Source organism: Halyomorpha halys, unplaced genomic scaffold, assembly GCF_000696795.3.
Source record: "Halyomorpha halys isolate HHAL.00 unplaced genomic scaffold, Hhal_1.1 Scaffold2.1, whole genome shotgun sequence".
In the NCBI taxonomy this organism is placed as follows: domain Eukaryota; kingdom Metazoa; phylum Arthropoda; class Insecta; order Hemiptera; family Pentatomidae; genus Halyomorpha; species Halyomorpha halys.
Window position 1 is genome coordinate 641,854 of NW_027111560.1, and position 12,695 is coordinate 654,548.

General features: G+C 32.5%; 1 protein-coding gene across 2 annotated transcripts in view; it reads right to left on the bottom strand.

The window, feature by feature from the left end:
• Positions 1-12,695, bottom strand: part of LOC106683004 (kinesin-like protein KIF9) — a gene marked incomplete in the record, with an annotated part of 78,223 nt that overhangs the window by 27,241 nt on the left and 38,287 nt on the right. For both annotated transcript variants that reach the window (XM_067049600.1, XM_067049601.1), the window contains 3 exon segments: positions 3,897-4,044; positions 6,432-6,640; positions 11,981-12,148. In XM_067049600.1, coding sequence (XP_066905701.1) covers positions 3,897-4,044; positions 6,432-6,640; positions 11,981-12,148 — 525 coding nt within the window.

Genomic DNA, 12,695 nt, shown 5'->3' on the forward strand with positions numbered 1-12,695 from the left:
GTCAAAATTGACAAGTCTGCCAAGTATAGGTAGGAGGAATACTATATATAATTACTGGTCAAAATTGACAAGTCTGCCAAGTATAGGTAGGAGGAATACTATATATAATTACTGGTCAAAATTGACAAGTCTGCCAAGTATTGGTAGGAGGAATAAAAAATGGCAGCTGTTTCAATAATAATGAAGGCCAAAAGAACCCGAAGTTCGATGGCGATACCACTAAACGCTCTCTCCAGTAAAGCCCCTCCAAATCCAATTCTACTAAATCAGTTTTAACGCAATCCTCCCATCTACGTTTCGGTCTACTCCTCGGACGTTTACCCGTGGTTCAGTATTTATTAACATTTTAGGGATCCGCTCGTTACTTAGCCCTATAACCTTACACACCATCTTACACGCCGTAGTGCTATAACTTGAATTATATTTATTAAGTCCCTTAATTCAGCGTTACGTAATCTAAATTTTTCTGTTAATTCATGCTTTTTCGATCTGAATATTTTGCGGAATACTTTATTTTCGAAAACCTTAAGGGGCTGTTCATCCCTTAGTGTAAGAGGCACGTCTCACATCCATAAAGAACATAATAGTTCTATAAATTCTATTTTTTTTTTTATAAGTTCGATAGAAGGCGCGAGCTAAGCAGTTTCGAAATTGAAAAATAACAAGCATTTCCCGCCTTCAACCTAGCTTTTATTTCCTCATAAATTTCGTTTTTCTAGTTACTGTAGAACCTAGAACCTAAACACTTAAACCTATCTACCTGTTCAAACGTATAAAAAGGGGCCGACGACGGATTGTAATAACTATCGAGGAATAGTTATAGTTACAAAATATTTAAGCTAATCCCAACTAGTCGGCTGTTTCGATACGTTAAAGAAATTAATTTAAACATATCTTTAAAACCATCACCGACACTAGAAACCCTAATAGAATAACAAAGTAGAGTAAATTTTCTAAAACATGAGCCCTTATACAACTCCTCATGTTCAATAATCCTCGAGATATACTTTTTTATAAAACAACTTTTCATAAAAAAAATGTACTGAGAAATTAGCAGTTAGTGAAATTATTTTAAGAAATCTATATCTCTGGAATCATTAGACTTATCTTCGTTGTAGTTAATATGATATTTGCTAAAATAAATTGATTTATATTAGCTATTCAGTCAAAATTTCATATGTAAAATTCATATTCATAAACAAATATGGTAAGAAAAACTGACCCTACGAAGACAAATGTTATAAACCACTTTATAGAACATTAAACAAGCTTTACTCTGAGTGCTAATAGACATCTGTATGTCTAATGGGTCATCAGATTTGGATTTTCATAGATCACCGACAATGCATAAATAAATCAAAATTGTTTTCTGAACAACTAGAAAGTAACATATTGTTAATTTATTTTGTCAAATATCATTGAAACTATTACTCCTACGAAAATAAACGTCATAAACTACTTTATAGCACATTAAATTAGCGTTAATTTCAGTGCTATTAGACATCTGTACGCCTAGGGGTTCTAAGAGATAAATTGCCCAATATAAATTGAATCGAATCTATATCTTTAAAACTATCACCAACACCAGAAACCCTTATAGAATAACAAGTAGATTTTTTTTGCTAAAACATGAGCCCTAATAGAGCCCTTTACGTTCAATAGTCTCCAAGATATACTTTTTATAAACCAACATTTCATAAAAAATGCATTATCGTTGTTTTCGAGATGTCGATTTCTCAAAATAAAGTTACTAACTACAAATTTTTCAGTGCATTCTTTAAGAAATTTGGCTTTTTAAATTCTATAAGGCACGCCTCGCAAACTATTGAACGTAAATATTTCTATAAGGGCTCATATTTTATCAAATTTGGTCTGCTTTGATGTTTCTTAGGTTTTCTAGTGTTGTTGGTAATTTTAAAGATATAGGGCTCGGAATGAAAAATTACTTTTTTTTAACGTTTTGAAATAGCCGCAATTTTGTATTCCCCTACCTATACTTGGCAGACTCTTCGTAGTACAAGAGCCAGGAAGAAAAAAGGCTGTTATCTCACCCCAATTTTTTATTACTTTAATGAAAACTGTGTATAATTACTAGTCAAAATTGATGAGTATCCAAGTATAAGTAGGGGGAATAAAAAATGGCGGCTGTTTCAAATCCTTAAAAAAACATTAATTTTTCATTCGGAGCTCTATATCTTAAAAACTACCAACAACACTAGAAAATCTAAAAGAACATTATTTAAAGAAGAGTAAATTTGCTGAAATATTAGCCCTAAAGGAGCTATTTACTTCCAATAGTTCTCGAGATGTAGCTTTTTAAAAAGCTAAATTTCTTAAAAATCTATTAAAAGATTAGTAGTTAGTTAATTTATATTGAAAAAGCTATATCTCCAAAACCATTTGACGTACAGATATCTATTAGCACTCAAATTAAAGCTAGTTTAATCAGCTATAAAGTAGTTTATGTGTTTATTTTCGTAGGAGTAGTAGTTTTCATGAAATTTGCTAAAATAAATTGATTTATAGTCGTTCGGACAATAAGTTTGATTTATGAAAAACTATTGGACCTGCAGATGTCTGCCAGCGCTCAAATTAAAGCTAGTTAATTTACTATAAAATAGTTAATAATGTTTATCTTTGTATAAGTAGTAGTTTTTATGATATTTCACAAAAATTAGGAATAAAAAATGGCGGCTGTTTCAAAACCTTAAAAAAACATTAATTTTTCATTTGGAGCTCTATATCTTAAAAACTACCAACAATACTAGAAAATCTAAGAGAACATTATTTAAAGAAGAGTAAAGTTTCTGAAATATTAGCCCTAAAAGAGCTATTTACGTCCAATAGTTCTCGAGATATAGCTTTTGAAAAAGCAAAATTTCTTAAAAACTATTGAAAGATTAGTAGTTTTTCTTATTTCTTATTCACCCTACCTATACTTGGCAGACTCATCAATTTAAACTAGTAATTATAGATAGTTTTCGTTAATGTTATGAAAAACTGGGGTGAAATAGCTGCCTTTTTTCTCCTCTTTGGCTTTTATTCTATAAGAAATACTTTACGAGCCCTATTGTGGGACTTTAAGAGGTTAAAAAAAATTCTAAAACAAAAATAAGATCTGAAATTTATTATAAATATCATTTTTTGGCTTCACTAGATTTTGTTTCATCAATTTTTGAAAGAATTTTTCGGTAATTTAAATTTTTTAAGGAATATTGTTGTTATTAAATTATATAAGTTCTAGTCGATTTTTATTTTTTTTTCTTCCTGTTACTTTTCAAATATTAATTATTTGAACTAACATTTTGTAAAGAAGCCAATAATGCGATTTATGATCAAGGTCGTAGAGGAAATACTTGGAAGGGCTGGAGCTGAAGGAGCCTAATTGGTTCAGGTCCAAATTTGGAAAGCAATAATAAAAAAGGAATAAAAGAATAATCCTATGATAAGAACTACAACCCCTACAAAGACAAATGTTATAAACTACTTTATAGCACATTAAATTAGCTTTACTCTGAGTGCTAATAGACATCTGTATGCCTTAGAGGTCCTGAGATATAAATTGCCCAAATTTATAACTTGATCTAAATGTATAACTAAAATCGGGAACTATTTAAGGTAAATAACTCTTTTAAGGGTCATGTTTTAGCAAATTTTCTATGCTTTAAACGAATTTTCATTACGTTTTCTAGTAATAGGAGGTAATTTTAAAGATATAGAAGCTCCAAATTAAAAGTTAAATTTTGTCAACTGCTGCCATTTTTTATACCCTCTTACTATACTCAGCAGACTCATGAATGTTGACTGGTAATTATGGCAATCATAAATTGGGGATGGCGGCGAAATAACTGACTATCTATTGAATACATCTATGTGTACTTTAGTTGGCGTCTCACCTGGAGGCCTCTAATGATCAATTCTGTATTCCTTTTTCTGGCTTGTACAAGCAATGGAGGATGGAGTGTTTTCAATCTTGTACCGAACAATAGAGTTGACATTGAGGTAGGTAGATCTTCAATTGAGGTTCTTATATGGGCAAGAAATCTGTTTAATAAAGATTAAATTTATAAATTACTTGCACAAAGTTGATAAGATCTATACTAAATACTTAAAATGCTTGGGATATTCCAACTAACGCCTGTTGAACAGATTCGCTACTCAGGACTTCATCTTGATTACAGGCTTACTTGGAATTCTCATACGAGACTGAAACAAGAAACTGCTTGTAGATTCCGATTGCTACAAGTACTTGACAAACGCTCTGAACTTTCCATTCTATACAAAAAAATATTATATACTACTATAATCGGAGCAATTTGGACATACGGAATTGAGCTCTGGGGCTCTATTGGTATTGTTATTTGGTGGGGGAAATAACATGGTCCTTTTAGCAAAACCCTGGCGGCTACCAGAGTTGCCACCGCGTCCTAATAAGGTGGGAGTGTCAAGATTCATTTTCCAGGACTGCCGAAAAATAAATATAAACTGCCTCAGTTGGGACTCGAACCCACAACGTTCCGAACCGATCGCTAAGGGACCTACGCCCCAACTTGCACGGCCATCACGTACCTCTGGGGCTCTAACAAATCATCAAATTTCTCCCGCATCCAATCCTTACAATCCAAAATCCTTGCTGCTCCTTATTACTTCACAAATAAACACATCCACAAAGAGCTTAACATCCCTTTCGTTACAGATTTAGCCTGAAATAAATATGCGTCTTTTCATTCCAAATTCCTTACCCATCTTAATTCATTAGTTCTTAATCTCTCATCCATAATAATCCACAATAATCCTCCGAGGCATCTGAAAAGGAGATATCCATGGGACCTTCTAATTTAAATGTTTCAATTGTACCACCATTGGTGGATCCTTCCCTAAATTATCAAGTGTTTGAAACATCCATATTTACTTATTATATTTTTTTTTTTTTTGTACAGTTGTAAATTACAATAAATAAATTTTAAAAAACGCGAAATATCAGATATTGTTAAGGATTGCCTGGAGTATGTATTGGGTCGTTCTATATGAAATATCATTTTTCATAGGATTGGTTATTTAGTAAATCAACTTTATGCATCAAAACATTTATTGATTGGAGAAGTTTGTCGGGGGGTGCGGTCAGCAAAGAACAACATAAATAAACAAAACAATATTTATTTATTTTATGCCGACGTTTCGACCTGAGTTTCAGGTCTTCATCAGGGCTATAGAACAAAAGAGATAACAACAACATTTAGAGAAATATACAATTGAAAAGGAATAGTATACAAACAAATTTAGAATTATACAAAATATTGAATTAAATCATAAATGATAAAAAATTGATAACTGATAATTGAATAGTACAAAATTTTAATTGATTGATAATCGTGGACTTCTCCAATCATTAATCTACGGTCAACTATCTACACCTCACTCAAAACATTTAATTTACCCTAACTTTCTATACATTTACTAAATTCTTAGAAATAAACGTAAAAGCAATGCACTAAACTGGTTCTGCACATTATAGACGGTTAAAAATTGGTTTTATTTCAAAATCTATGGTGATATATATATCCACACCCATACGTGTTATACATTGAAATTTCGGGAATTTAACCCTTTTTTTGTTTTGCCTTTAAAAGGGATTGCCTTTTTTTTTGTGTATTATGATCTCCTCTTGTGAGATTAACATTTTTCTGATGCACAGTGCTTATAAAAAAAAAATTAACAAATAACGGTGAAAATATCTAAATATTTCAAGATAACTATTTAGTGGTGTAAATATTTTTCAGCCGGCATTATTTTTTAATTGTTTTCTCTTACCCTTCATTTACAATCTGAAACAAAAGAATAAATAAGTAAAATATAGTTATGCACACTCCATGATATAGATCCTTGTATTGCCTGAAGTGCATTTGGGCATATGGTGGGGGTGGGGTTTATCCACTCTGTGTAGGGATGAATTTGTAATAAAAATAATATTTTTATTATTTGAATTGTAAATTTAATGAGTATAATAAATAAACTCTTTTTTTACTATTTTACATAGTTAAGGTTATATAAATACTTTAGAAATTATTGACAATTAAAACTAAAAATATACGGTGGCCATTTTGAATAGTCTACTAAGCACGTCCAAATGTTGTAAACTTTTTACCATCGCCTTTTTTTAAACATTAGAATTCATTGAAAGGAATTAGTTTTATTTATTTATTTATTTTTTTTACAATCCACAGCGAAGGTGATGTTTTCCTAGTTATCTACTGGTGACCAACCTATTCTAACCATGGTGGGTGGTCAAGTTTTTCATTTTGTGGGACCGCCACTCACACCCCAGAACGGATTGGAACCGACGCCGCCCGCAGATCTAGGCATAACTTGAGCTGCGGACGGCCCTAAGTAGTTCACGATTGTTTTTAGGTTAAATTGCAAGTAGCTATTACCTGGCGAAGCGGTTAGTAGTGGCAGACCCCAAATAAAGAGCAAGCGTAGAACATCTGAAGAAGAAAGTTTTCTTGGGCTCATTACGACCTCCATACCAGGAGCAGATAGTATTTAGTTCGCTTTTGGTTAAATTCGCATCGATATGGCATTTCAGTGATTTTGATGGATTATTTCCATAATCCGTTCCTGCTGTGTCGATCAAATGAATCTAGAAAATACATCTTAAAATTAAGTAGTGTATTTAAGAAAACGTAGATTTCAATTTTTCCGGTATTTACATTTTTTTTTTTAAATTAGGTAATATTATATGAACTTAGGCATGAACATGAATTTAGGCATAGTGGGACATTTCGCCCCTAGTACCAGGTTGGCTCCCCTAGAAAATGTTTAGAATGGATATACTAAAGATCCCTCAACACGTTTGTCAAGGTATGGCAAACTCGCACGTACGCAAGCGTATATATAGGGTGTTTTTTTAAGCCCGATAGAACTTGAAATTGTAAAAAATAACACAAAAAATTAAATTGTAATCAAAATTTTTTTTTTATTCGAAAGATCAATACGTGACATTAACATTTGAAAATGATTTCGGGCATATGGGCACCGCGGCTGTTCTTGACGAAGCGCATTCTGGACGTCCAATTTTGGGCCACTTTTTCGAGCACTGCTGGCCGTATGTCACGAATAACACGAACAATGCTGGCCTCCAAGGCGTCAATTGTTGCTGGTTTATCAGCATAAACCAGTGACTTCACGTAGCCCCACAGGAAATAATCGAGAGGTGTCAAATCGCACGACCATATGCGGCAATTTTGCTTATTAACAAACCCGTTAAGCCAAAAATGCGCCTCATCGCTGAACACAATTTTACAGAATGTGCTTCGTCAAGAACAGCCGCGGTGCCCATATGCCCGAAATCATTTTCAAATGTTAATGTCACGTATTGATCTTTCGAATAAAAAAAAACTTTTGATTACAATTTAATTTTTTGTGTTATTTTTTACAATTTCAAGTTCTATCGGGCTTAAAAAAAAACCCTATATAAAGGCGGATCCACATATTGGCCGCTCGCCACGAATCGGAGGCTTGTACAAATGCTCGGTAAACAAAGAGCGGGCCATCCACATGTCAGTGTTATTCAGGGAGGCAAGCATGGCGGACGTATAAGTGTATTGTATACACAACAATAAAAAATTGGGGTGAGATAACTGCTTTTTTTTCTTCCCGGCTCTTGTACTATACCTTTTAATAATGAAAATTCAGTAATCGAATTTAACAGATGGCAAAATTCACAAGCGTGTGAATATAGGCGTTTGTTATTTCCTTTGCTTATCAAGCATTTGTACATTTCTTGCTAAACGTGCAGATATATCATAAGAAATAAACATTTTTAATAGTAATACTGCTCGATATGTAGGGTTACAACAAGAGAAATAATTTTTTTTTTAAATTAGAATAATATCAAATGGAAGGTCACAATTGACGTAAATTAAAATTGAAACCATATTTCTTGCCCGTGGCTAGATTATTAGCCGTTATAATTAGAAAAAAAAATTATCAGCCAGCTGATTGTGTTTCGTAAATAGAATAATCATATCAGAACGCGTTTCCGCTCCATATATTCACCTTAATATAACTTGTTTCTTATTTTAAAAATTACTATTAATATAATATAATAAAAATTTCTTATTTCAATTATGTTTAGATAATGAAGGCGCACCATATTTTACAAAATTTTATAATAAATAACCATAAAATCTTTATTTTTGAAACCAGATTTGTATTTTTTTTTTTTTAATGTTCCCGAGACGATTATATTTTAATATTCTGAAACGACTATATATTACATTCAAGCCCTTGCACATTTTTACGATATATAAATATGAACAACGAACTTATTTTATTTTGTTCATTTTTATATAAATTTTCACATAAACATATTTAGCCATGCCTTAGTTTACTTTTATTTCATGTTATATGTTCTCTTACTGTGTTATATTATTTAATTTCATTAATTATGTTATTTTAATTACCTATATATATTGTAACGATGTTATCCGGCCGATCGATTATAATTGAAATTATTGATGCTATTGAAAATAATATCCACCATGGATGTAATGAAATCTGGCCAGAATGAATTGAAAAAAAGTATGACAGTCAAGTTGAAGAACATTGAAAAGTACTTAGGAAAGTCAGCTAGGTCTGGACTCTATAGTTTAGCTTAGGACTAAACCCAGAAATTTCAAAAACCCTCGGAGACGATATAACCTCGGAGAATTAGTGTTTCAGTTTCTAAAATCACAACATTTACAGACAAAAATATAACATTTAACGGAAGAAAAAAAAATAAAATAAAATAATAATTAATTAAATTAAACTAATATAAGCAAAAGCAAATAAAATATAAATGACGTTGATGACCAATGAAGTTTAGCGCCAGTAAACAAAGACGATATGGAGGTGATGACGGAGTGGATCGTTATATTGGGAGAATTAATAGTAAAGGTGACTTCCTGAAACAGGAGGTTAAAGATTGGAGGACGTGCGATTAACACTAGGAGAGGGCTGCTTGCAACATGGAAGAAGACGCTTCGGGAGCCCCAGCTAGTATCAAGCCTACTACATATGACGGAGGGTCGTCTTGGGCGACTAATCTTTGGTAGTTCAAGGCAGCAGCATCGACTGCCAGCTGGAATGGCGAAGAAGAAACGACTTTCCTAATTGTTTTATTTCGAGAAGAGATTATGAATATTATTCGGAGCGTGTATGTCAACTACTGTGAGAAACGTCAGGACTTCAACTATTTCTAGAAGAGATTGTGTGGCCCTCACATGATGCAGATGCATGTAGAACGGTTCAGGACAAGAAGGCAGAATCCTTGAAAACCGACGCAGTAGCTCAGAGTGGAAGTTGCTCGACTGGAGGAGTTGACTAATGTCATGGTTCAAGAGGATGTCCGAGAAAACATGTTTGTCAGTATTTTTACTGTCGAAGTGCGTGATCTGGACCTACAGCAGAGCTTGAGATTATCGAGAAGAGAAACCCTCGGTGAAAATTTAGTGAGTATCCAAGATTTCGAAGTAGTCAAGAATGGTATACAAGAAGGCATTGGAGCACAATATATTCCAAAGCCTCTTAGGCTATAGGTATTAGGAGATAAGGAAAACTCGAGGGGTGTGGATAGTCATTCTAGCAGAAGAGATTATTACAGAGAAAGAGAAAGGGATAGAGGCAAAGACAGAAAGGATAGACGAAGAGGTGATGATAAGAGAAGGACGGTTGATAGAGATCCTGACGATTACAGATAGAGAGGAAGAAAAAGTGATAGATATGATGAAGATAAAAAAGGGAAGAGGGTTAACAGAAGACGTGAAGAGGAATTATGTTAACAAACGTACAGAACGTAGTAGAAGAGTTAAAGATAGTAGACAAGAAGATGAAAAAATAGAAAAAGGTGGAGAGCATCATAATAATGATAAACATTGATAAATCGGAAAGTAATGAAAGCATAGAAGTACTAGAGGCTTAGCATAAATCAAAACAATATTCTTCTCGGGATCATAGGAAACATATCGATAAGAAACATTTCAAAATCTACCATGTGAAGATGGTTTTGTTCGGAACGAACAGTTTTAAGAAAGGGTAGTGTAACGATGTTATCTGATACATCGATTATAATTGAAATTATTAATGAATTAAAACAGATGTTTTTAGAGTATGTAATAAAAAGAAAGAAGAAAAGTAACACTTAGATAGTTAAAAGTGTTGTGGATATTATCCTTCCTTTGCAATAAAAAAAAAATTGTTTTTGTTCTTTGTGATTTGTTTCCGGGGTAACACGTGATAATACATTTTATTTCCCACCATTTTATTTATTAATTTTCATTAAAATTAGTTACATTAATCGTTTTATATATCCTTTATTCATTTTTTGTTATCTTGTTTTTTTTTCCTTAGCCCTGATGAAGGCTAGAAATTCTGGCTGAAACTTTGTTACTAATAAATAACCTTTTTAAATTATTTGTGTTATTCTCTGACCGCACCCCCAACCATCTTCCTTTTACTTTCATATATATGTATTTTTTTTTTTTCAAAAATGACTTTATTTATTGATAATATTACAATCCTCCACAATCTTAGGCCTTGAGTAATAGTGGTAATCGTACACTTTCGTACAAAAATAATAATAATGAATAAAATAAAATAAGTAACTAAATATAAATATTTATATAAATAAATAAAATGACCATAATCAAACTTTTTTTTTTTTTCCCTATCCCTCTAAAACAGAAAGAAACAGTGAATTAGTGAGTGCTTTACTATGAAAAAATGAAATAAATCTTGTTGGGTATTACCTTTTACTACCTTTGGTATTTTAAGGTTACCTGTATTGTTTATTTGTTATACATTCTAGATGGTACTATTTTTAAAATCCGGAGGTGAGGGGCCTCCTCGTGTTGTATCGGATAGTAATCAAACTGAGTAGAATATCTTCGTTTTATAAAATTAATGATCATTCCCATTACGGTAATCTTACCCTATTATTATTACATTATATATAATAAAAAAAAAAAATTTTGAACGGACCTTTTCACAGTCCAAACTTACATTAAAATCACTGATAATATTTAAAGAAGGAACGATTCATCGAACAAAATGAAAATCTCTACTGTAAAGCCATAAACTAGATGGCGATGGTGAAAGTTGACGTCACTGGCAGCCATTACGGAATAGAGTTGGACAAGAAGGGTTCATATTTTCCTTGTAATAGGGGTATTCATGATCTTTAGTTCAACATGTTAAAGTGTTAAATGTTAAATGGCAAAACTCAAGTAAAATGGAGAAATATTTCCATCTTTTTCCATGTTAAAACGATATTACATTTAACAAGGTTAAGAGTCTGTTACTAGGTTTGTTAAATGGAGAATTTTGTATGTTGTGTTAGGTTACTTGCTCATAGTTTGTTTTTTGGATGTTTTAATAGCTAATAGAGCAATGGATGACAATAATAATAGTGTAATGACAGTTGTCAATTAGCTCATCTTTATTCTGTTCCTCATATGTTAGAAGATCAACAAGGCACTCTAGCTAAACGTTCACACAACTTCCACTTTTCATTTAATTTAGGCATGTTGTAATAATAACATGAAGCTTTGTAAGGAAAGGTCATAAAACTAGCTGCTCAGAAAATTAAAAGCAAGGAGCTCTTACGCATTTAACATTTAACATGACTTTAACTAGGCCTCCTCACAATCCTATACTTATAATATTTAACATGGTCAAACATTTTACATTTAACACATCATGAATGCCCCTAATAATCTATTACTATCAGATATTTAAATATATAAATACACAGAGATTTTTAGAGGGCAATTGCCGGATGGAACAGAGGTTACTCGTGCAGATTATCAGGTGAGCACAATTTTGATCGGAAGCACAAGTGACGTCAGGCGGGCCAAGGCCATCTTTATAACTAAGTAGGTGATTTCGTGCACCTCTTAATGTAAATTTAAATATATGTAAACTAATTTAAAAATCATACCCTTCCGACAGTGTTGATTGGGTTGGAAGGAATCAGTGAAGAAGAAGTGATCTCAAAAGTCACAATGGTTGTGCCACAATGGGAACTTTCGTGTTCGAAGTTCCTACGTTCATCGCTATTGAATATATGTTTCATACCTTGGCAAATAGTTTCCAAGCGAGTAAACCCCTATGAATAAAAAAAACAAACAATAAAATGATAACTTATAACGCTACATAAATACATTTGTAGGGATATAAAATCAAATCATTTAAATCGCAGACACGACAAAGAACAAATGGGTTGATCCGTCTGATTCTGTGGGCATTGCTTTACACCCTGATATTCCTCTATATTAATTTCAATGAAGGTTATATATGTGGCTTGTCGCACTGTTTCGAATGATGAAGTACGTTTATTGGTAGAAGTAACAGGAAAAGAATATAATTAGTTAGGATGTATTAAAGTCTTATAAAATCTTTAAAAAGTGATTTAATTGTTTCATTAATGATTAAAACCCGTGATAATAATAGGAGACAGGGGTGAGTGAAAAAGTAGTGAGATCACCAAAAGACTTTTCTCTTGTATCACTCAATTCATTATTGGCTTCGCCTGAGCCAGTAAGCTACTCTGACTATACAATGTTTTTCTTCCCCTTTCTTACCCCAATACATTGTTACGGTTGCCATGGTGAAATAAAAACACTGGCGATATCTGCGTAGACAAGGGGTGTTAC